The 25,629-nt window shown below is 47.7% G+C and overlaps 1 protein-coding gene across 6 annotated transcripts in view; it reads left to right on the forward strand.

The window, feature by feature from the left end:
• Window positions 1–210: 210 nt before the first annotated feature.
• The window catches only part of PRDM11 (PR/SET domain 11), a 42,441-nt gene continuing 17,022 nt past the window's right edge, over window positions 211–25,629 (forward strand). For 2 of the 6 annotated variants that reach the window (XM_040557629.1, XM_040557632.1), the window contains exons 1-5: window positions 649–846; window positions 15,229–15,347; window positions 15,900–16,003; window positions 16,883–17,145; window positions 18,137–18,204. In XM_040557629.1, coding sequence (XP_040413563.1) covers window positions 15,232–15,347; window positions 15,900–16,003; window positions 16,883–17,145; window positions 18,137–18,204 — 551 coding nt within the window. In that variant the 5' untranslated portion in view covers window positions 649–846; window positions 15,229–15,231. Of the gene's footprint in view, window positions 342–646; window positions 847–11,752; window positions 11,860–15,228; window positions 15,348–15,899; window positions 16,004–16,882; window positions 17,146–18,136; window positions 18,205–24,906; window positions 25,320–25,629 lie in introns of those variants that run through there. The other 4 variants (XM_040557635.1, XM_040557634.1, XM_040557631.1 and 1 more) reach the window with 4 other exon arrangements.

A 25,629-nucleotide genomic window follows, 5' to 3' on the forward strand; every position in this document is an offset into this window, starting at 1 on the left:
GACGCCCCGGGAGGGCCAGGGGCACCCACAGCCCGCAGGAGCCCGCAGGAGCCCCCTCGCTGCGGCCGAGGACCTCTCCTCCGCCTCTCCCCGGGCTGCCAGCGGCCCCCGGGGGGGCGGCCCGGCGGGCCCGGCCCGGCGGCAGGTGGTGGCCGCGGCGGCGGGCGGGCAGCGCGGGGGGAGCCCGGCACGGCACGGCACGGCACGGCACGGGGCCCCTCGGCCGCCGGCTCCGTCCTTAAAAGCCCCCCCCCCCCCCCAGAGCCCCTGCCCGGCCGGGGCGGCTGCGGGCACAGATCGCCGCCGGCTCGGCGCGGAACTCGCAGGCTCCGGAGCAGGAGGTGGGAATTGAGGGCGGTTTGGGTTTCCTCGCTATTTTTTTTTTTCCTGCTTTGTGCGTGTTTTTTTCTTTTTCTTTTTTTTTTCCCCTTCTCGCTTCACCTCGGGCGCCAGGCACCGGGGCGGGCGTTCGCAGGCGAGGCGGGAGCGGCGCGGCCCCGGGAGAGCCCCAGCGGGCCGGGCCGGGCCGGGCCGGGCGGGCCGGCGGCGCCTCCCCCCGGTTCGGGGGGTCCCCGGGCTCGGCCCCCGAACGCCCCTCTCTTCCGTTCTCCATGTCATTTCCTGTGCTAATAAGATGGTGGTCACGGCCGGGAGGGAGGGAGCCGCCGCCGCCTCCGCCGAGCCCGGCCCGGCCCCGGGACCCGTCCTCGCCTCCGCCTAGCGAGCGGGGCCGGCGGGGCGGCGGGGAGGCAGGGCGCAGCCAGCCGGGCCCCCCCCCCCCGTGCGGAGCGGGCCCCCCCCCCCCCCGGGACGCCGAGGCGGGCCCCCCGCGCCCGCAGCGCCGAGGTGAGTCAGCCCCGCTGGTAGCCAAGGTGGCCACGAAAATGGCTGCGGGGGACGGGCGGGCGGCCAGCGCGGGGGCCCCGCCCGGGGGTCGCGCCGGAGGGCGGCGGGACGGCGGTGCCCGCGGCGGGGCGGCGGTGGCGACCCGCGGCCAGGTAGCGCCCCCTCCTCTCCTCCTCCTCCTCCTCCTCCCCGCCCGCTCCCTCCCGGCCCCGCCGCTCCCCTCCCGCCCGCGCCGCGGCGGCGGGAGCGCGGCCGCTGAGTGACGGCGCCGGCGGCCAATGGGCGGCGGGGGCGGGCGGGAGGGGCGGGGCGGAGCGGCGAGGGGCTCCCCGGGGGCCGCGGCCGGGAGCGCCCGGCGGGGAGGGGCTGGGGTGGCGCGGGGGGGGGTGCCGGTGGCTGCCCCGCTCTGCCTTCGCCACCAGGGAACGTCTAAAGTTCGTGGCGTTGGAATAGCATCATTAAAGTGGTTATTGTTGATCCGGTGGTCGTGGTGGCGTTTGTGTAAAGGCTTGCGTGGAGAGGCTAAACATTGTCCCAGAGACAAAGTGACTGGTTTTAGGTCGATAACCAAGTAATAATGCCATAGCTGAACTGGGGGGCCTCCAGAGGGAAGAAACCAGCTGCTAGAGCTTGATCTGGAGATCCAAGCCTTGTTCCCGCTGGTGGGAGGGCAGGTGGGAACTGTTGGTGTGGATTCCCAGCTTAGCGTTGGGAACGTGTATCGGAGACCTGTGAACAACCAGTTTTCCTGAAAAAGCCAAAACAAGCAAAAATAGCTTTCCTTCCTCGGTTTGGGTTGCAGCTTTCTGGCATTTTAAGAAATCTGGGCTCTTTATGACACACGTCAGGGTAGGCTGGAGGTTCTTCTTACTGCAGCGTGGAGCTCTCCAAGCACAGGTCCTTCTGCCCCAGGGCTGAGAGTTGCTGGAGGCAGGGACATGTCTGGTGACAAGGAGCTGGCCCGTGCCACCACGCTGTCGTAGAGCAAGTCCCAAGGCCTGCTGGTGGGCAGCAGTGCCATGGCGCAGGCCACAAGCATCCCTGCTCTGTATCTCTCTTGTTGTTTCTCTGCGTGTTGAAGTATTTCATCGCCAGCACTTCTCTGCGGTGCTGCTGCCTGAAGCTCTGTGGTGCAGGGGGAAGTGGCGTGGACCAGAAATCCTGTGCTGCTGCAGGCAGTTTTAGTGTTGTCTTCTGCACTGACCTCCTCTGCAGTAGTCGGGTGAGGAAGGCTTTAGTTTCACAGGCGCTGACTCCTCCGTTCTCCCTGTGACCTCTTTTCTGCTACTGAAGGTTCTTTTAAATAGGAGAAAAAGTAAAGCCTGTGGAGCAGTGGTCCTTCTAAAATGACACTGTGAAATGTTGCTTTTCGAGAATCCCTGCTAGCTGAACTTGCTGGTGAAAGTGGATTCCAGTAGCGAGTCCAACCTTCTGAAGAAAAAACAGAGGACAAGGCGAGAGGCAGGCTCTTGCCTTGCTGAGCAGCATCTTCAGAAAGAAGGCTAGGGAAAAGTGCTCCAGAAACAGAGAAGGTGTGCAGGTAGAAGAGGCCGAACAATGCATTGTGGAAAATGCAGAACAGTTGTGTGGCTTCTCCGGAAGGTGAGGGCAGCCAAAGTGGATGGAGGAGTGACCTGGTGAGGAGGGCAGCACAAACATCCCACATTAGAGATGTTTTTCTTTAAAATGCCCATCACGCGGTTGGCAGGCACTACACTAATACCAGAGAGGATTGGGAAGGTTGAGAGCAGGGAGGGAAGACCACAGAGGGGAAGGGGTGCAAATTTTGACTTGTCATCTGGAGTTGGGTTTGCAGTATGGATCTTAGATGTCTAGTCACTGTCCTTACTGTGTAAGTTTCTGACTTAAGCTAGAGTTGGTGAGGGTAGCACTGGTGCTTTTCCTCCTTCCATCCCAAACTGCGCACATAATTGAAAGAACCTATATGTTTCTGCGGGGAGAGTGAAGCAATTCAAAATATTGACACTTAAACCTTTGCCATTATGCTTCCCGGTCAATGCTGTGCCTGTGTGAGCGGGATAGCCTACATCCCCGAGAGGTGTTGTTCAAAGGGCTCCTCTGTCCGCAACACGGGGAGGCAGCGGTCCAGCCTTTCATACTCGGAACAGCTTCTCTGCAGTCAGAAGGTAAAAACATTATACATATAATTTAAGGTTTAAGCTGCAATCTGCAGAATCTGGCAGCCTCTGGAGAGGGATCGGTAATGCATACTGCAGAGCAGCATTTCAGCACAGTCCCTCGGTCGCAAACAGCCATCAATAAGGGGCCCATCAGAAGGGTATCATAAGGGAAGTCGTCCCATTTGAGCACGCTGACAAATGGATTCATTTCTTTGCCCCTTTTCTTTTTTCCTCCTTAGGCTTTGGCTTCTCAGCCAGAATAGTTTTACTTCCGTGGTCTGACCAGTGAATCTATGGTTTCTGTTAGTGGGCAAACTGTACCATGTCCCGTGCCTTGGTAGTTATATGTAATTTCTGCATTTTCCATGAGAAATGTGCTTTAGGCACTTATATGATCATGAGAATTACTGGTGAAGGAGTCTAAGCTGGTGGATTGTTAACATGGAAAGTGAGTGTCTTCCCTTTAAAGGCTTTATGAAAAGTGTAGGTGCCTCGGGTTATGACTGTCAGAGGAAGGTGGAGACAGGATTTCCAAAATTCAGCACCTCTGTCAGGAGCCCGTTCTCCAGTACTGTGCTGGCAGCAGTGCTGCAGGAAGGGTTAGCCCGAGGGGGCACTGAAATGAGCTTCAGTGGCGAGGCCGAGCACTGAACGTCAGGAGCACTCCCAGGGGCTCTGTAAGGTTGCCAGGATGGCTTTTAGGAAGGGGTGTTGTTTAGGAATTCATCTCAGGCTTGCTGTAAGTGGCCTCTCCAGAGAGCTAGCAGCATCACTGCCTTGCACCGGGCGCCTGCCCAGCGTGCACCCTGTGCAGGTCCGTGGGCAGGGCACACCTGCATGCCTGGAAGCACTGCTTGCACCCTTCTCAGCGAGCATCGGAGTGCCGCGGGCACGTGGCTTTTGCTGGCTCCCAGCGAGCGCTGCTTCGGAGAGTATCATGTTGAAGGCCAGTAATTGGAGCTGATGTTGGCCAGGGACATCAGCTGTTTCCAGGCTGATAATCAACTTGAAATGTTGTCCAGCACATTCCCACTCAGTACAATGAAGCTTTATTTTGAAAATGTGTCATATAAACTATATCATAATAAACTGAGTACAGTTAACTGCAGTCCTACACCCGGAGCCTCAAATAGCTGAGCAGACGAGGTTTACATACTATCTTCCTTGAAAGGCATCCTAGGTTTGGCTGGGGTTACCTTTTCACTCCTAGCACATCCCTCTTTACACCTTTCATTTGAATAATCCTTGACTTGCTGGTGTCTGTGTGCTTCAGGGTATTCAGAAGGATTCTGTTCTTGTGTTGTTTTTTTTTTTTTTTTTTTTTTTTTATTTTCCCAATCTACTAGAGAGTACTTCATTAGCTCTGCTGCTTTCCTTCAATTGGAGACATTTTGCTTGGAAAGGCTGATGCAGATGTTAACTATGCCACGGTTTGCAGAGTCCAGTCTTTTCATTCAGAGGAAATTAATGAAAATACTTGGAAGCTAAAGGAAAAATCAGTATTGATGACATACTTCTGTGAACAATAACATACATTCTAGAGCTGTGTACTTGCCTAGGCTTGCAGTGTTTGTTTTTTTTTTTGATTTTTTTGGTGTTGATTTTTTTATTTGAGCCCATATGAGGTCAATCAGCTTTTGAAGAATAGAAACGAATCAGTTACTGAATTTTTGTTCCCCTTACAACTGCAAAGAAAACTTTGTTATATACAGTGTATAAGTTGCTTTGTTCCTTAACAGTTTTTTCCCAAACCACGTAGTGACGGACTGACTGATGGGTGCAGCAGTACCTGACTTCTTGCGCAGAACCTCGCCAGCCAGCACTGCATTGCTATTGCAAAGACGGCACCTCCAGAAAGGTGGATCCACTTACTGTGTCTCCTAGACGTGTTGAGAGCTAGCACCAACTAAATCAGATGTTAACATGTGCTCCCTAGGTCTGAAGGACTTAACTGGTGGTTGTGTTTCCTTTTAACCAGGTCTCATTCTGTTGTCAGGTGTTGAAATGTTGCCTTTGAGTTCTGTTGGTGTAGTCAGTGAATTTTTGTAGTGTGCCAATGACACGTGTGCTTGAAGTCACCGTGACATGCCCCCTCTTCTCTTTGGACAGGCATTGAATGAGCTCTTCTGTGCTTCCACTAATCAGCGTTTTAAAAATGCCCATAGTGTAAAGGATTAGCTATTTCTGTGCAACCCGACACCTTTACATCGAAGACATGCTTGACGAGGGGGTGTTGAAGGGGTAGACCAGAGGTGCTTGGCTCCTGCTGGAAACTTTTTGCTGCATTAGGATATGCAGGATCTGAACACCCCTCTCTCTGTATAGAAGGGAATGTGCAGATCAAGTGGTGGTGGTGGTGAATTCAGCACACGGATATCTGATTTCTCGGCAGATCTGACACTGGGAGTATCTGGACTGCTGCCTGCACCAAGGAAAGGGGGTCGGGTCGGTGTGACCCACGCTCAGCCAGTACTCATCCAAGCGGTGTAACGTGAGCCCCTAACCTGTAGACAGATTTACCAGCCCTGAATAATGTCTGTTGTACTGTGAGATCTTATCTCCCTAATGGCCTGCAAGAGGGTACAAACGAGAAGAAATAAATATGGCTTTTGCTTTCCCTGCATTTTGTGAGCAGTTGATTTGTGCTCATTCTGCTCGGTGTGTTCATTAGCGCCTTTCAAGGGGTGAGCTAGTTTGTTAGAGTTTTAGAAACAGCTGAAAGTATGATTTACGTGTATCTTCTCACTTTCCCCCCAAATAGCTTGGAGGGGATGGAGGCAGAAGGCTGAATGTGTGCAAAGAAAGGAACTGCTTGCTGTGTCCTGTAGCCCAAGAAGGGTGACACCACTATAAGAAGCATCAAGGAGCCGTCATGTAACATCTTTCAACAAAAGCAATATGGTACCAAATGGACAAATGATGCCAGAGCAGGATTTGGTATTGATGTTACGTCCATACCCACAGGTCCCAGCTGAATGGGGACCCCCCTTGTGGCTGAGACTGCCTGCCTGGAGGTGTCATTGCTCTGCTGCGGAGGCTTTGGCAGCTGGTTCCTGAAGCTTTTCCTTGGGGTGGTGGGAAGGAAGGGGCCTTGTGCAGTGGCCAGGTGCCTACTGGAAGTCCTGAGGTCTGATGGAGGGGCGGGAGGTGTCTCACCCGCCGTTAGGATGAAGAGCTGTGGGTTGTGATCTGTGAGTAGTGCCGGCTGCTCGAGAAACTTGATGTCACGTGGCCGTATCAAGGATAACATTGTGTTTTGTGGCTTGTGCTTTTCGTGTGACAGAATTTAGGGGAAGTTTCTCAAAAATCACCAGCGTTATAAAGGTGTGTGTATACACTGGTGTGCATAAAGGCGGACAGGGGCTCAGTTACCGCTGTGGAGTGCATTGCTGCCGTGGTGCAGGGGCAGGGTGCTCTGGTGACATGCGCTGAGCTTTCTGACTTGGTGGGGCGGTTTGGATTTCGTGCATAACTTGGCTGTGCTTTGCATGCGTGTGCAAGCCTGTGTGTCCTGCCAGTCCATCCCATCTACCACCAGTGGAAGAAAAAAAGACAGAGTACTTCAGGTAACATTTTTAAAAAAAAAAAAAAAGCCTGAACTTCTAGAAAAGCGTTGAGTGAAAGGCTGTGTTGTTGTAAGATGGATGTGCTCTCCAGAGGAGCTAATTTAGACAGTAAGGAAATATATGTGAGGCTGATCACTGGCCGGATGCCAGTCACTGAAGGGCACCGGAGGCTGAAATGCCAGGCAGCGCTGGTAGTGCTGGCACTTCAGCCCGTGACGGTTGGGTTGCATGAATTATCTCTCTGCCTTCCAGCTAATTTTATCCTGTTGATTTTTCATGAATCATTTCCCATCTTTGTGGGTTAGAAATTGAGGTGGAAGTTTGCTCACCAGAATAGCCACATCTGCTATTTAGAAAGCAGCGACTTGGGTTTGCTTCCTGCCTGCCCCCACGCCTTCCCTTCCCTTTCCTTTCCCTTTTTACCTCGCCAGTATTAAACCTTCGTGAAACGCTGGTGTTGCTGACCCACGGGAGGTTTTGGGCTGGCTGGACACTGAGCTGTGGCAGCTCAGCCTGGCACCGAGCGTGACCTTGCTCCAGCCTTTTTGTCTTTCCATGGATGAGAGTAGTAGAAGGCCATTTGAGCATGTTCCTTTGAAGCAAAGCATGCACTAGATTAACAAGAGGATGTCTCGAGCTTGCTGATGTTCACATTTCACCTCTCTTCATGTATCACAGAAAGTCCAGGAGAATGGAAGAGTGATTGTGTTGGGACGGTTCTGAAAATGGCCATGCGAATGGCCAAGGAAGTGATGGGTTGGATAGTGTGCTGCCAGCTCTTGGTAAATGTAAAGAGATGAATTAAACTTGGTTGAAGTTCAGCTGAATGTGATTGTTACAGGACGTGTCTTCTACCTGTCCATCTAACAGGTCTAATTTTATTCTTCAAGAAACTTAAAGTTGGTTTAAAGAAAGCTGAGTAGACGTGATATACTTAGATACTACATATGGCAGTTAACTCGGTGCAGGAGAACCCAATTAATATCCGATGCCAAAGAATACCAGTAAAATACAAGTGGCTTAGGAACTGAAGGTAGTGATTGATAGAGAGTCGGCATCCAATAAATAAACTGAAGCGGCAGTATAAACAGTAGGGAGGATGAAGGATACGCTAAGCTAAAGGACAGTGTTAGCACACAAATAAATCAACCGTTTGTGGTTTAACGTTAAGGTGAATATAGAAAACGGTTTTTCACCGCTGAAAGAGCAAGTCTGGCATTGCCACCTTAGACGAAGGGAGCAAATAATTCAGCTATTTTAAGCTAGAGCTTGATCATTTTACAGAAGAGTCTCCGCAACGTGATACGTGGAGCCTGCATTTTCAAAGAAGTAGACTTGGTGACCCTTCCCTTGAACTGAGGGGAAGAAAGAAGCCAATTCTGTTTGACACCTACTCAATGATGCAGAAGAAAGCATGACTCATCACTGGTGAAATGTGTAGCTGAAACAAGTTTGGTGAACTGTAGCTATTGACAAGGGCAGGACACCTGTGCAGAGTAATCAGTTAGTTTTGGTAAATGGACCCATATATACAAAGTAAAAACAATATATAAAATAAAACCATTTTCATATAGACAAGTGGAGAGTTATGACCATGGAGAGGAATGGTCTGACCACAATCTGTGAAACAGGAGGCTGCATCCCAAGCCATCCCTTGCAAGAGCAGAGGGGTCAGAAGGGGCAGGCAGCTCTGCGGAGCTTTCTGTGCCAAGTCACGGCTGAAAAAGACTGCCGCAAGTCTGGACACACCGGTGGGGAAGTAATGAATAGGGGTACGGAGGCGGTTTTATGTCTGTAGCCCTTATGTTTACTTCAGATTCACTCTTACATCAGCGTGGCTTTCCAGTGCCAGCATCTTAAAATAACGTACAGCAAACTGGAACAGTGACACAGAACGATGAAAACTGTTGGAAAGCTGAGAATGCTGGATGGGGACATGTACTGAACTGAGCCATGGATATGTTTTTGTTCGGTGCTTATCGCTACTGCTATCCAAACACCTCTCAGTAGTACCTTAAGGAACAAGGCTTACATCTGTCACTTCGTTGTGTTCTTGCTCTGTCCTTGGGGAGAAAAATGTTGTTTGAATGGCATCTTGTTTTAGTACTGCATTTTTGTTCCTGTTTGTTTAACTTCATACACGTACGTATATATTATGTTGAGGAAGCCAAAGGCGAAGAAGTGCAACTGGCACTCCTGACCAAAGATGGTGAGGTTTCTTACAGCCATTAACCCTGAAAGCAAATCTTTCCATTTGCTCAAAGCAGCCCCCCAGCGTGCTGGGTATTTCAGCCTTTTCCACGAGGTTGCAGGGCCCTTTAAAAGAACTGCTGACTGGTGCCCAAAACTCGAAAGATTCACATATAACTTGTCAGCGGCAGTGATTAACAATTGAAATGAACTTCTGTTGGCTCCTCTTCCCCTTGCCAGACTCAGATGGAGATTTCGTCCCCTTTATAGGCTAAAGGTAAGGGCATGTGACTTGGAGGGGATCAGTCAGGTTGACCTAATTCTCCCTTCTGCCCTTAAACTATGAATCAGGGAGATCAGTGCAAAGAGCCAAATACACCAAAAAGAGAAGTTTTCAGTTTAAGGGAATTATTTTCAATGTACTTTGAAAATGCAAGTCCCGTGCAAATTCTTCTCGCTGCAGTGAGCAGCTGTCTTTGCTCCGTAGCATGCTGCACTGTTTGAGAGGCTTAGGTTGCATGGGAGCTTTACTTTGTCAGCATCCTGCTGTGCAAATATGTCCTTACTCAATGCTTAATGTGGAGAAGTTGCGCCAAATAATCCAGTTTGCAGAGACTTCTGTTGAGCCATGATGCTAGCTTCCTGCTCTTGGATCAACAAAGGGTAAACGCTCTGAAATGACCATAATACAGGGTTTTGTGGTAAGTTCTGTAAAGTCAGCAGTGTTTTCCACCTTGACTAGGAGCAACCATGGGTTCAGTAAGACAAACTAATTTAGACTAACTCAGGGATTATTTCAGATGTTGTTTTCCTTCTTCCTCCGAATTATGTCTGTCCTGAGGTAGATCATGGCAGGTTTTGATGGCATGTTTTCTTAATGAACCATATAAGAGTGACAGTGAGAATGTGTCTTGCGTCTACTTGAAATGAAAGGAGGAGTTGAGGAGGCTGGCAAACGGAAATTTCCCTGTCCTCAGCCCTTATGCAGTGAGGATAATACTGGGAACTCAGCATTTGGGTGCCATGACACCGTTTGTCACCTCAGATGCTGGTCTTGAGCAGGTCACTGAAACCACTGACAACTCTCAGCCTTCCCTACTGTAAAACTGTTTAAAGTCCCGTGGTTTTGAGGGTGGTTCTTAAAACTTCAGAAAGCTGCAGCAAAATTGGTGGTGTTTACAGTTGTCTTTGGTGCAGTCCTGATCTTCTTAAGTGTTTTGAGAATTCAAAACTCAAAGAAAATGTATCCTACTTCTCTTCCAGTGAGTTTATGGCTACCAACTGTAATGAAGTAATTGGCAGTGTTTAAAACAAGTCGTGTTTGCAGCCCATGCTGCTCAAATCCTACATCACCCATGCCACTATAATGTTCACAAAGTTTGAATCTGTGAGTGCCCCAGCTTTCAACCTTGTGCAGCTGGATGCATTTCAGCCCTGTTCTGAGGCTGTCGAGGAAGAGCCCGGCAGCAGGCGAGGAGGCAGGTCACCGGTGTCACCGTGTCAGGACATCGCTCAGCTGTGCCACCGGCCGCAGGACAGCTTTGCCCCCAACATTGTACTCCAGCAGGGGGATGTTAAGCCAAGGCTGTGGCAACTGTTGACTTAGAAGCAATTTTCCCATCATAGCATGGGGTTAGTGTCTGTCTATGGACAGGGACCTCCGCTGAACAAACTGGTTCCCACTCTCATCCTGCGGGATCCATTGGTGTTTACATGGGTTGCGGCCATGCGTGGCCAGCTGTGTAGCCAGCTGATACCTCATAGAGTGACCTGAAACAGTTGGCATGGCCAAGGTCCTTGGTAAGTGAATACACCTCGAGGAAAATGGTCCTCCTGGGTCATTTGTGGCTGTCAGGGGGGGGACCTCAGAGCCTTGAATGCAGTGCTTTATTCCCCTTCTGGGCTCGTCAGTGGCTGAGTGTTCTGGATTACTATTTCTGGTAATAATATGCAACTGTAGGAAAAGCATATGAATTGAAGTCCATCTTTAACCATGGGCCCACACTTTAAAATGTTATACTAGCTATGCAAGATCTTTCTTAAAAGAAGAGGCGATGACCTCTAGAAGGCCAGCAGTGAGAAATGGAGGGAACGAGCTGTGTACTGAGGAGGGGATGGATTCCTATATGGCTGTTTCACATGCAAGAATGTCCGAATCTGGGAAATGCGCCAGTAAAACGTAAAATTAAAGCTCTGTTTTGGAGCCTGATCCACACAGATAAGAGTCTGTGGCTGTTAACTAATAACTACAAGAGGGGCAGTGATAAAGACGGCATTCTTGAGGACAGGAATTCACAGGTTTGTTCATGCTTAACCCCATTTGGACTTTTCTTCGCACATTTGAGGTTAACAGCTCAGATGTGCTTGTGCCTTCTGTTTCCTTTATTGTTAGCAACATGGTAAAGCCACTGGAGATCTTAACGTGTGTCGTGCAGTGATGTTACAGGTTCTTGCTTGCTTTGTAGTGAAAAAGGGAGAGATGACGTGGCACTGCCTGTGCCTGTTTGGATTTGCCGCAGCTGTGCTGGTGTCCCAGGCCTCCTAAGGGGTGTTGTGTCTCACACCATGACTGTCTTTGCTGTCCAAAGGACTTGCTGTTGTGTGTAAACAGCACCGGGATCTTCACAGCATCCCTTTGACTGAAGGATTGTCTTCCCTAATGCGCTGCTGGGATTTTGCAGTAGGCTGTGTGCATGCTGACATTAAGGGGACTGAGTGTCTTGATGGTGACAGGGACATGTACATCCTGGGAATGCCTCCAGCAGTTTACCAAAGCAGCCTGCTCTGAATATGCGTATGCTTTGCTTCTCTACGTTATCTGAAATCTTCAGAGGAAATTGGTATTTAGGTATAAAAACCAACACAGCTATAAAAATTGCCCAAAAATGAAGTGGAAGAAGGCAGTGAAAAGTGTAGAAGGTGAGTTGGAAACTTGTAATTGTGGAAAACTAGGAGAATGGGCAAGAAAAAAAAAGTGGGAGGTAAAATTTAGAAAAAATAAATACAGCTTTATATACATCAGGAACTTGAAGAGTCCTAAAAGCACAGTCATCTACTGGTACCTGGAATTGGAGAAATGATGAATGTTTCTTTTCTGCAACTCAAGGAAAAGCTAGGTAAGTTGGATGACGATACCAGTTACAGCAGCAGCATAATGCTTTCTGTTGTAATATTAGCTTGGGAAATTAACAAACAACAGCTACTAAAGCAGAACATTTTTAGGCTGGCTGTTCTGGCTAACTTAAATTGAGGGACTTTAAAAGTGCTGGCTGAACAGCTCTCTGTGGGCCATAAATGCAAAAAACTTTTTTTTAATGTATTCATAACAAGTTAGACTGAAAAAAAATGCTCTGTGCTAGTGATTAAGTCATAAATAAGCAAGCTAATACCAAGTTTAATCTGTTCAAACTGGGATATTAGGCTACCTTTGGTCTGAAGTTGGCATCCAGTAAAATAATATAGTAGCTGATAGGGATTCGATTGGTTATGATGAAAGGGAGCATTATTTGTAATAATCCATCTGTATGGATTTTTGGAAAATAGGTCTTTGCAAGCATGATGTCATCTTGTGATGTTGCTTTATTATTGCTCAATAAAGGTAAAAGTGGTGGTGTCTTAAGTCTTTAATGCACAGAAGTTGTACCACAGGTCGTTGGAATACACAGCTAGAATGATTCAGCCTGTCACACTGAATAAACAGAAACCCAACTAAATGAAAGGTCACAGTAACAAGAAGAGAACCATGCTTGATCGGGTGTATTTCTGGTTGTGTCCGCTGGGATTCAGTTTCTTGGCTTGATGCTAATCAACAAGTTTATTGGTGTCCTGGAAGAAAACACAAATTAATCTTGGTATTTGTGGACAATGCAAAGTTTAATAGAGTCGCTAATGAAGAAAAAAAAGGAGTTACTGATAGGGATGTGATCTCATGCTTGCTGGATGAGAAAACAGCAAGTTACATGAGTATTGTATGTAAAACCAGGCACCCAGGAACAGTGACAGTAGGTGTACTGGCAGTGGTGGTGTCCGGAGAGCTCTGCAGGAGCTAGGACTCTTACAGCAGCGCGGTGGTTTGCTGAACACAAAATCCCAGCCGGGCACGGTGGCCAGAAAGTACATGTGGGACTTGGACACAAACATGGAAATCTTGAGCCGGAGCAGGGAGGGTGTTATCTTAGTGCAAGGTACTGCTGCAGTCTGTGCAGGAACATGGCCGTCAGTGCTGGGCAGGAATGTTGCTGATAAGTTGCAGCGAGTTCAGGGGGGACCATGAAAACCAAGGGCTGGAAAACACACCGTGCAGTGAAACAAGGAACCTCCATATGTAAAATCAACACTACATTTCTGTTTTTTTTTTTTTCCCCTGCTCTTCTTGGAGGTATTCTGTAGTTTAGTCAGGAATTCACTCAAGGAAGTGCCACGGCCCGCGTTGTGCAGGAGGTCAGACTGCACAGTCTTGGGGTCTCTCTTGCTTCATAACGCAGGAATCTCCTCAAGGAAGAATGGGAGAGGAAGAGCCATTGTCTGTTTGCAGGGGCATGTGTCTGCAGCTCTTCCTACTAAATGGCCTTGGGGTTTGTGGGCAACTAAATTCCTCATGCCCTGTCCTCCAAGCTTCCCAAATGTGTGATATTTTTTTCGGACAGTGTTCACTGCAGAACATCTGCCCCACCGCCAGCATCCGCCTCGCCTGCGCCAGCACAGGCCCTGCAGCTAGTCAGCTCTGGGGCAGCATCCATCTATTTGTTTCTTAAGCAATGCCCCACATACACACAGCTGCTGCTTTTTTCCTCATGAGCTGCTTTTCTGCAGATTTCTCAGGAAAGACCTTTGCTTCTCCTCTGGGAGAGGCTGGTAGCCTTGGCCATGGAGAGGGGACCTTTCTCTTTCCTCTCTCTCTGGAGAATGCAGACTGGTGGCTCAGCCTGCTGAAATGATGAGCACCCCCGTCACCTTCTTTTTGACTGTCTATAGTAATTCTAAAAGAAAATGTATCCTGTGCTGGACGTGTTGTAAAGGCATAAATTGTGTGTTTGCATGTATCTGGTTGTACTTAGGTTGAGGCTTTGCTTTCAGTGTTGTATGAACATTAACCAGTGCTTCCTTGATACACACATGATAAAGGTCTTTCAGGCTGCTCGTTGGCATGTGAGAAGTTGGGCTGGAAAAATTAATCATTTGTCCCCCGGCACAAAGAAGAGCCACAAAGGCTGGGAGTAGAGTTCCTTCTTATTGTAAACAGGGTACAAATGCAGACCAGATTTCCATGGTGCTCAGTCTTCCACAAGCGTGTGTGGCATAAGAAAATTCCTGTCCTCGGGGATTTGTGGCCTAAGAACATGAATTTCAGGATGTCCAGAGCCAAGTTGTGATGGGGATGGGCTCTTCCACCAGCTTCCCTGACAGAAGGGGACTGATCAGCTGCAGAGGCCTGTCTGTTGGTTGCTGCTCATATGCAACATATCATCGGGCAGCAGATGTGGAGAAGGGGGGTCACAGGAGACTTTGGGGGAGCAGCCGTGAAGCCTGTCCAATTTGGTAGCAGGCCTGAGAACAGCCAGTTTATGCACTTTAGAGGAAATCTTAAGACAAATATAACAAAGAGATGAGCAACCCTCTGTTTTATTCCTTGTCTCAAGCTGTGATGCTCTGATACTCAGTGGCCCTTCCAAAAAGGTTAACTAAACTAATTCTGAATTATCATCACTTGCCATACTAATGTTTTCGGTTCAGCAACACCCTGTGGCAAGTGGTGTGGGAGGTTATTGGTTTGACGCTTGCTGTCTTTAAGCATCATTAAGTAGTTCCTGTCTCCTGTGATGGGCTACAGGAGAAGCATTTTTGTTATGGTGGCCTGTGTTCTGGAAGGGTGGTGATAGCTCAGCTCCATTCACTGCGAGGGACAGGAAGATGGAGAACATGACTTGTGCAGTTTTGTCAGAGTCCTGCAGGGCATTGTGGGCACTTAACCTGTTTGTCAAAGGTGTCCAAAGTGTACAGAAAGCTCCATCTTCAGAGCTGTAATATGCCTTGCTCTGTTCCCAGGATACCGACGTGTTATATTCATATGCAGTGCCTGGTTCATGCTGCCACCTGTATTCCTTTTTCTTGGCATTCTGTCCCCGAAGACCTGCTCTGAAATAATCGTGCCCTGCCTTTCAGTAACGCATCCCATCAATCAGCCTTAAATTCCATGCACAACGTTTTCAGTGAGCGCGGTGGAGCATACTTTGCATTCCCTGTGCCTCAGGTTGCTCCCCAGTGTCTCACATTCTTCACCTGACCTGAGACTGAACTGCTGCTTCCTCCCCACCACAGGAAGGGGTTTCCACCTACGTATGCATGTAGGTGCCCCCGTTTCGGCGTGGTGGCTGTGCTTGGTGCCCGGGGTTAGGGAGGAACCTCCTGGCTGGGTCCTCGCCTCAGGGAGGAAGGTTGTGATTTCCTGGCTGCTCATTTTTCTCCTCCCTTGCCTTCTTTTTCAGAACATGAGTGAAAACTTGAAGGACTGTTTGAACCAGACCCAGGCTTCCTTAGGGGAGATGGTGACAATAAAAACAGAGGCCTGCTCTCCGCACCGGGACCAGGAGTATGGACAACCTTGGTACGTGGCTGAGCTTTGGTCGGATGCACTCTCGCCTCTTCTCTCCACCTCCCCGTTACCTTAAAGTTTGAGGGATATGCTCGAACCTCGCAAAGCTGCTAAAACCCTCTCTTGTGAGATCTGCCTTGAGGTGCACGACTGGGATGATCACCCACTCATGTGCTAGGCACGTGTCTGCTACACACACTAGTTCACACCCAGCCTTGTGCTGGCTTGTATTGAGGGCCATGCTTTGCCTTTGATCAGCACATTTTGGGGGCTGTAGCAGAGCAGCTCAGCCTTTTCTGTTGGTGGAAATCCTGTTGGTGGGTGGGACGGGCCAGGTGCATGTCATATGTGGAGGTGCTCTAGCTGAAGCCACTAACTCCTGTAGGCTTTAGCCATAAAGCCTCTCAAGTATTGGCTTTTGGCAGCTTAGATGACAAATTGAATCACTTCTCTGCTACAGGTGTAGGGACTAAGTGTTGTTTAGTCCCCATGACCTCTGTTCCTCTTTGTTAGTTTCCCAGGTCTCAGTAACTTAAAGTCATCTTTCTGTTGTTTTCTCCACAGCTCTGGAAGGCCTGATCCGCAGTCCATGGATGTAGAGCCCAAGAAACTGAAAGGGAAACGGGATTTGATCGTGACCAAGAGCTTCCAGCAAGTGGATTTCTGGTGTAAGTGTCTTGGTGGTGGGGGAAGAGTAATGCCTCTTCTTAAATAGCGTTCAGGCTTTCCTAATTGACAACCTGTTGATTTGGGGCAGGAAGTAAGCAAGGAAGGAAAAAGCCAGGGACAAACACACGTGGTCTTCTAAGACACATTTGATAGGGAAGCTGTTGCACGAAAGTGGCTTGTCAGTCATGGGGCTGTGCAGTGGTAGGGAGATAGGTGGTAAGCGTGCTAGAAACGTGAAAATACAAGTTCAAGTGACATGGGAAAAACCCCAAGAGTCTGCAAAAGCCAAAGGTATGAGACCTGAAACTAAGAAGGGAGTATGGTGTGGACAACAGCTCTTTGCTCTTATTTTGAGAAAGAAAACATGTGCCAGTTACATTGGCATACCCTGAATATTGTAGGCCTAAGTCCCTGTTTGGCCACAGGGCCAGTGCCTGGGGTGCCATCTCTCTCTGCAGAGCACAAGATGAAGGCTGTAGGTGACGGTATTTTTTTCGGGGATATTGGTTTTCATTTCCCTCTGGTGTGTGGGGAGTCAAACTTCCTGGGTAGAGGAGGTTACTGCTAATGGGTAATCTGCAGGGGTCTCCCCGTGGACAGTGAATGGATTTCTCACTTCATGGAGCCACTGGTGGCACCGCTGGTGCTTGCCCAAGAAGCTGGGGAAAAAGGGACACTTTTTTGTCAGACCGCACAGGTTTTGTGGCCAGGGACACAGCTCTGGGGAAGGGGGCCAGCCCCTCTGGTCACCGTGGCCTCAGCTGAGCCAGGGCCAGAACGGGGGGCTGAGGTGAGCAGGCCTCAGCACCGTGTGTTGTATGAGCTGGTGTGGGCATCCCGTCTGCCAAACCTAACCCCTGCTCCCCTCACACCTACAGTCTGTGAGTCCTGCCAGGAGTACTTTGTGGATGAGTGCCCCAACCACGGCCCCCCAGTGTTCGTCTCCGACACCCCGGTGCCTGTTGGCATCCCTGACCGGGCAGCGCTGACCATCCCGCCTGGCATGGAGGTGGTGAAAGAGCCCAGCGGGGAGAACGACGTGCGCTGTATGAACGAGGTGATCCCCAAAGGTCATATCTTCGGACCGTACGAGGGGCAGATCTCTAGCCAGGACAAGTCTGCAGGATTCTTCTCGTGGCTGGTAAGTGAGGTGTCTCCCTAACAAAGTGGCTTCCCGGTTGCACAGCTCAGGGCTGGGACTTGCGGGCACATGGAGCCAGAGCTTAGCCATCTTCCCCCTTTCCCAAAGCTCCTCTGCTGACCCATGTGGGCTACGGGCTGACATTGACTTGCCATAATGATTAGTGGCTTAAGGGCAGAGATAAGTGAAAGCAGATGAGGTGCCATGATGCATGAGTTCAGTTCACAGCTGCAGGAAGCAGAGCTTGCTTCTCCTTTCGCTCTTGCCATGTTCTTCCATCCCCAGTCAGTCTCAAAGACGTCTCTGGTACCTCCTCTGCTCTGATCATCATTTGGAGGAGAGAGGAAAGATCATATTTAGAGACTGCAGAGCTCATTTTCGGGCCTTCAACATCCCTCCCATCCAGCTTGAGCAGAGCAGGTGGCCCAAGGGGCCAGGAAAGAGGAGGTGCAGCTCTCCCAGTCCATCAGGAACTGATCTACAAGCAGCCTCCAACACCAAAAAAACATTTTTTACCCTAGTACTAAAATCATCTGTTAGCCTGTGAAGTAGAGGTATCACTAGATCAACAAATATTAATTATTGTTAAAAATAAGATGTGGGACTTGAATTCTAGGTAGGAAAAAAAGGAGAGCTTCTTGTATGAAATGCTGCTCGCACTCTTCTGTCTGAAATAAATGTGTGTCTCAGCTATGCCCTGAAAAGGAAGTTAATCTTTTGTATCTTGGGACTTAACCATTTTGTCCGCTGCATCCATAGTTCTATGTTACAGATATTTGTACATAGGAAGAAGTCACCAGACTAGCTACAAGTTCAAAGTAGCCTTCACACAAATGCCCTGTGCAGCAGCCTGTAACTATGAAACTTAGATTCTAGCATAGTTAGTTTTATGTCCTGACCTGAGGCTGAAACTGAAACTGATTTGGAAGTCGAAGACTTCCTTCTGTCTGAACCAGCTAGTTCACATGCTTGCATCTCTTCTGTTCTGCAGATTGTTGACAAGAACAACCGCTATAAATCCATCGATGGGACAGATGAAACCAAAGCAAACTGGATGAGGTGAGTCCAGTTCTCTTCTACCTTCACTTTTGGGGCTTTGTGTTCCAGAGAGAGGCCATCAAACACTCCTTGTTTTGTGTGACAGAAAAACAAATCAGAATGACACAACCACTTCCATAAAGGGTTTGCTTGTGCTCTTCAGCATTTGCTGTGTTAAGAATTCTTCAGAGTCAATGACAGGAACTAAAACAAGGATGTGTGTAGAGCATGGCTATTTTCTGGAATGAGAACAAATGATAAAGACCTATTTATCCACTCTTAGAAATGCTGACAGATCTCACTTCATATTTTGTTTTCCTTACTTTATGTTCAAATATTTGCAAAATGCTTTGAATAAATCCCCAAGGTAGTATTTGTTCTGTTTGGGTTTTTTTGTCCTTTCCTAATTGACAGACATTGAAAGAGGTGTTTTTTTTTTCCCTTTCTGGACTTCACTTGTAACAGTTGTCTGTGGTGGCTGTCATTGGTAGCGTCAGCTCTGCTGTGCTACGAGAAACATGGAGTGAGTTGCTGCAGCTCCAAATGTAGACATGAACGTGCTTGTGCTCCCTCTGCCGGCCCAGGGACTCAAGAGAACACATCCCAAATACCAGTTAGTGCTGAACCAGGAGTGTGGCAGGCTCTGGTTTGTTGACTGCAGCAGTAAGAGAAAATGTTTGAAAACAATGCAGTGCTTCAAATATCTGTGTATGTAGGTCGCTCTTGCAGCCTCCTGAGGCAGAGGCAAAACACTGATGTGCCCTTGTGCATGTGGTGAGTTACTGGAACGGGACACTGCTGTGTACTGTGGCCTGTCCCACTTCGGACCAATCCTGCCTTCAGGGGTGAATTTTGGAAGCGGTTGTTGTCAGGAAGGCATTTCGTACAACAGTAAGTTAGCGTGGGAGTTAACTGGATCGTTGGCCTGGATGCCTGGGATTTTCGGTTGCCGGTCACTGCAAGAAGAGAGAGCATGAAGTACAGACATGTAGATGTAAGACCAGTGTAGCTGACCAAAACCGGTAGCACAACTTCTTGCTCCATTTGAGTCCTTGCTAGGATAACAGCTGTTCCGATACTTACGTTCATTAAGTTCAGCAAACGATCTAATTTTTCTGTAAGAATTCCAGCCATTATAGTTGTTCACTACTGTGTGAGAGAAACTGATAGTCTTGTGCTGAGACTGGAGTTGTCGCTTCCAAAAAAAGCAGTGGTATTGTGGACAGTTAGGTAGGAGGATGCATATCTTGAAGTAAAGAGTGTGAAGTTCAGAAATCAGTGAGACTTTTCTGCTTGGATTATATCACCTCTTTACGTGATCTGGACGACAGTGAAACTGGGGGAAAACGGTCTTGGAAAGCAAAAATCATATGATGAACTCTTCTTCCTTGTACCACCAACATGGATTTGATATCTGGATTTATATGGGCATTACTCATGGTTCCAGCACCAAAGAATAGAATGTACTTGTTTAAACATGTATTTGCCATAGTTAAGTCTTAAGACAAGTGTGGTCTGGGCCATTTTGTACAGCCTTGAAAGGCAGAGAGGTTACAGTTTAGTGAGAAGGGTAGGGACAGTAAAGGGGATATTTGTAGCTTCTGGGGAAGAGGACCTGTGCAGGCTATATTTACTGATCTTTCTATTTTTACTCTTGAAAAATACTTGTAATATCAGTACTACTTGGAGTCTGACAGACAGTACAAGTGGAAATAGTGGTCCTCAAAAAGCGTTGCTTTTGTACGTTGCTGGCCTTCAAACAGAGATGCACTCAATATCCTGCACTAGGATATTACCTGTCACGGAGATTACCCACAGAAATCATACTTCCAGGACGCTGTAGACAGCGCTCTTTTTGTTTTTCAGATGGTGCTCTTTGCCATCACTCACAGATGGAGTGCTTTGCAAAGCAGATCTACTCACCCTCTGGGTAGGTGGGTATGGCACGGGGAGGGCAGCTTGGGCTGACTCCTCTCTCTTCTTGTAGATCTGGCTATTGTTTTTGTTGTTTGACTACCACATCTGAGTCATTTTCATGTTCCCGCTGAGAACAATTTGTACACCACAGCACTTGCTGTTTTAACTTCAAGTCCCTGTTTACCCAGGGCAGCGGAAGGAAGGAAGGAGTACAAAGCATAGCAGATGACGACATGGCAATGACAATATCTTCTTGCCCTTTCCCTCTTTAGTCAGTCAAGATGCTCCTGATACTGCAAGCATCTTCCCCTAAGCTGGCCACTGGCACAATAACACACCCTTTATCTCCGTCTAGTGTAAAGTGCTGTTGTTTCCAATTCTTTATGAAACTCCATGGTTTCGAACTGCAGGGACGTGTGTAAACCTCTTCCTATGTTTTTTTGTTTGTTTGTTTCTGGGGACTCAGTGACCAAATACTGTGAATCACAGCAAACATCAAAAAAAAAATTGTTGCTTTCTCAGACATAAATTCTTAAACTGTTGCTGCTGAGGTTAGGTCTTCTGAAGGCTTACACAGAACCAGCTGTTGTTCCTGTTTACTTCTGAGGAAATTCTGTTACTCAGTTGTTGGGGATCCTACTTAAAAAAAAGGGATCTGACCAAAAATGGAAAGTCGTTCAGAAAGTCCAGGAAACGTGCCCCTGTGTGTCTATCACTTTGCTCAGACTGAGGTGCAGGATAGGAAGCACCTGCAAACTGGTGGTGTCTAAACGAGCTGTTGGAGTGCAGTGCCTCATGTGGGGGGTCTCCAGGCTAATTTTGGCATATATATTCTCTGTCCATTCTTACATGGGACTATCTCAGTTCTCGGGTTTTTAGTACAGTTGAAATTCATCCTCTCCCTCAGCCCATGTGAAAAGGCTAGTGCAAAATTCATTCATCTCTTTCTCCTTTGCCTGTTCCCTTCCCCTTCCAAAACATGATGACAGAGAGGCCATGGGGAGCAAGACTGTTTTATATCTTCCTTATAATGGAGATGTCTGCAAGTTGATCTTCGTTCAGTACTAGAGCTGGGAAGGGACCTCTGGAGGTCATACATTCCAGTGGCCTACTCAAAGCAGGACAAACCCGGATCAATAGATCTTTAAGCAATGAGCTGTTTTTTTGATTTTACAGGACCTCTTTCAAAATATATATATATATATTATAACCATCGTTACTGTCACTATCCATGTGTTCAGGAGGAGTGAAAGCCACGAGCCTGTGCGCAAGTCGTTTTGTTGAGCTTCATATACTGCTCTCTGTTACCTTCTAGCAAGTGGCTGAAATGTTCTTATGTGTTACAGACAGAAAGTTATGCAGAGCAAATGGATCCTAAACTAAAGCACCGCAGGACTGCGATCACTGTAATTTTTTTCCCCAGGGCTCTGAAGCAAATATATGCTTGCTTCTTAGAGGCAAAGGCTTCTTAGAGGCTGAGAGTTGGTTGATGTCTTTGTAAGGGTGATCATTAAGTGCCCACTGTTCATGTAGTTTACAACTTCACTTTTGGTTTTAAAGAAACAGCTGTGAGGTCTTACGCTTTCAGATTGACTTGGGCTACAGAGCAGATTCAAAGCGTCACTGCTGTGCCTCCTCTGGAGCTTGTAAAACCCACACAGCATCCCCAGAGAGGTACTTGCAGCTTACAGTGACTGCTCCTACTGATAACCTGCGTGTTAGGGGAAGTGCATGAGCAGAAGATCTCTCTGACAGAAACTAGTAATATTGTCTGCATTTTTAGGAGGAGGAGGTTAATATGCCTGCTGGGAATCTAACATTAATTGAATTAAATGATTAAAACTGTCCAGAACTCATTACTCTTTATGTGGCGAGTTTGCTATTGCAATACTTACGTTGTCGTAAATAGTTTTGACCGAAGTCCTGCTGGAACAGATAAGAGGAAACCCTGAAACCTGAATAGCTGGGTCTGCCAGACGTTGTGCTAAATGCACTTAATGGGATACCCTGTCTGGGAAGGGTAAAAAAGGGACTCTAATTCCTCGTCGGTGCAGTTGTGCTGGTGACAGCAGCCATAGGTTCAGCAGAGTAGAAAGAGCACAGATTTCCTGACCCCATCAGAGGCTCTGAGCAGCTCCTGAGAGAATTAGGTACTGCAAGTTCACCTGTACCAAGGGGCACTTAGCGAAATAGCGTTACTCCTTTTCACCAGAGCAGCTTGTCAGTGTAGGTTTGTTTCTACTGCAGGGAAGAGTTGATGGTTCTATGCAGTTGTGGGTACTCAAAGAAAGTACACATGAAGCCCAATTTTGCTGGATATGATAAAAATCAAATAATAAATGTTCTCTTGCTCAGTGTTTCACATAGCCTTTTCCCCCTCTTCCAGCGTTCAGCTGGGAAAACTCCTTTTTCCTTTTAAGTTTTTTGTTGGTGGTGGTGGTTTTTTTTTTTTTTTTTTTCTGGAGATCAGTGTCTCAAGTGCTTTGCTGGCTCTCCATCATTTAATTACCATCTTCCCTAAACGCTCCTTCTGTCCCTACATAAATGAAGCTTCACCAAAACAGTATCTCAAGGATTAATTTACAGTTGTCCCAGTGAAATATTTCTGTGCACTTAGCTCCTGGCTCTCCCCGTATATGTCTTGGGTCTGAGCAGCATTTCCCACTGGTGTTTCAGCTTCAACCAAGGTTAACAGCTTCTGACACTTTCCCTGATGGAAGGCAGCAGTGTCAGCAAGATTTGTTAACGGAAGTGTAACAGTGCTAAGAAGAAACTAGGATGATGGCTGACAAGAGTCACTTTACCTTTCTGTGAGTTTTTCTTAGTCTGAAGTCTACAAGCTCCTTTCACATGAGTGTACCCCAAACCACCTCTCTTCTGCTGGGCCATGGCAGTGCTGAAAGGCCTGGGGTGCCAGCGGGGCCGTCACCATTATGGGACGAGTGAGGCCTTTGGCTCGTTCCAGCTTCTCAGGAAGTACTGTGGGGTGGCTGAAGTCTGGCTGTGAGAGATAGATAGGACATCCAGCGTAGATTTTAGGATTAAATCTCATTTCTTGGAATAGGAGGGTCTGAGCTATCCCAGTGAGATTATTTTTCCCTAATATCACAATAATGCTAACAACAGCATCTTTGCTTTCATTTAGTTTGGGACCATGAACAGAAAATTTAGCGTATGGGGAAGCCAGTATGTTTTCCCTCCCACGGTGTCACTTTAGAGCAATACTAAGGTTGTTAGGTGTCCTAACTATGAAGATGTTTTACTTCTGTGTTACATCTTGATATCCTTTTTAAACATTAGTTTTCTAGGTTTGTAGTAATGGTTTGGGGAATGATTTATATTAACACTGAAGTCTTTTACCTCGGATGTGTTGTGTTCTCAACAAACAGTCCATGCCGACGCAGATTTCTGAGAACTTCCTTTTAAAATACTTAGAATTATATCACAAGAATACTGAAAAAGTTGACCTCTCTCAAAAAAAAGCCCCCAACATACCTGCTTTTAACTGCTTGAAGAGAAGTAAAAGAAATCTTTTCTAAAGTGTATAACACTAGAGTAACCGTTTTGACCTTTACTTCACTCTGTTGTAATTCAGATCAACACATGCACTAAAATATCCCAATGGTTCTTCTCGTCCATGGCCACCTGATCCCTTCAGGTTCCCATCGCCCAGGCTGTGGATTATTCCTCTATCCACAATCCCACCCTGTTTACACATAGAATTGCACATTCACACAATCCATTTTCTCCTTCCCTAGGGAATAGATATACTCTTTTTTTTTTCCCCCCCAGTAAAAAAACATATTCAGGACTAATATTTTGCTTATTTTTTTAAGTTTCCTTTGACTGTCGCTGAAAAAATGAATGCTTCTGACCCCCCCTTGGAGGCTCCACACAGAATTGCTCGTTCTCAGAATGGCTGCTGCTCCTCAGTGGGCTGAGGCTGCGTGTTGTTCTTTTGAAGCACCAGAGGCTAGGCACAGGATCCTGTCAGCAGCAGTGACAGCAAAGCCTAGCCAAGAAAAGCAAGTGGGTGGCCTCATTCCTTTTGAGAACAATAGGAAATGGCAACCATTTCTGGGTAAAACAAAAGCTTACTGTGAAGCAGACAGACGTTGGAGGCTCAGTACTGTGGTGCTGAAGAAGAGACTTTTCCTTAGGAAAAACAAATTACAGAAATTGCCCATGAATCTACTTAAAATCTCTCTCCCCTGAAAATAAAAATAAAAAATCCACTTTAGTGTAGCCTCTGCATGAGATTCTGTGAGTTTTAACAAAAAGGGTAGTGTAAAAGTTTCCATGGCATGTTCTGCCAGGCAGAACAATGAGATATGTTTCAGGCCTCTTAAATTTCCTCAAGAACCTGTTTTTGAGCAATGTCACCTTAGAAACTAATTCATGAATATGATTGCAAGTCCTCGTGCTTTTTTTTTCTGTATACAAACTGCAGCAACTGATATGAGGCTGTACTGAAATTCTCCTATGTGAGCCAGGGCATCAGGCTAAGTGTAAAATTTGATTTTAACTGCTAATCTGAGAAGGTTCCTTCACACTGCTCTCGCTTGGTGTTTGTCTTTCGTTGTTGTCTTTTTTTTTAAGCTTGTAAATTGCCTCTTAAAAACAAAACGACTGCCTTTTCTTGGTGCGATTGAGGGAAAACTGAGAGGCTGATGAGGGTGGGGGGGAGCTGGATCCCACCAAACTCCTCTGCCCAGACGCAGCACTGGTCAAGTGGTTGGATACAGGGGGATACTTTGCGCTGATTTCCTTTTACCCAATTGTGCTTTGTGGGATGTTCAACCCAAGGAACATGGCTGAACGAAAGAGGAAGCCCAAGTTTTCCAAGGAAGAACTGGACATTCTGGTCACTGAGGTGACCCGAAATGAAGCCATGCTGTTTGGGAGGGAGACAATGCGTCTATCCCATGCTGACAGGGACAAGATCTGGGAAGACATAGCCAGGCAGATCACATCAGTCAGCCAGGTCCCCAGGTCTGTAAAAGACATTAAACACAGATGGGACGACATGAAGAGAAGGACCAAGGACAAACTGGCATTCATGCAGAGGTCCCTCTCTAGCCCCAGCAGCAAGGGGCGGCCCTCGGCCATCGTCCTGACCGCCCACGAGAGAGCCATCGAGTCAACGCTGCATTCATCACGCCAGATGCACGGCTTCCGGAGAGCGGATCTGGACGTGGTTGACAGCCCGTCAACAAGCTGTAAGTATCATTGCCTTAACACCTCTCTGTCTTATGCTTGCCTTTCTCAGTTTGACACTGGAGGAGCGTTGTGTGTTTTGTGAGGTGCTGGGTTGCCCGTCAAGCCAGGTCCTGCTGTAGTGTTTGGTTTCAAGGCAAGGCTCTGGTGATCATGGGGTGATGAGATGGATTGAGGGAAGGTTGTTTCTGAGTTAAGATCATCTTCTTTATCTATTTATCTAGTACTTTTTCATTCTGTCTTCTAAGGGTAGACATTGGATTACGCTTTCTTAACAGGTCATAAGCCTGAACTAATCCTACAAGTGAGGGA

This window comes from Cygnus olor, chromosome 5, assembly GCF_009769625.2.
Source record: "Cygnus olor isolate bCygOlo1 chromosome 5, bCygOlo1.pri.v2, whole genome shotgun sequence".
Classification (NCBI taxonomy): Eukaryota; Metazoa; Chordata; class Aves; order Anseriformes; family Anatidae; genus Cygnus; species Cygnus olor.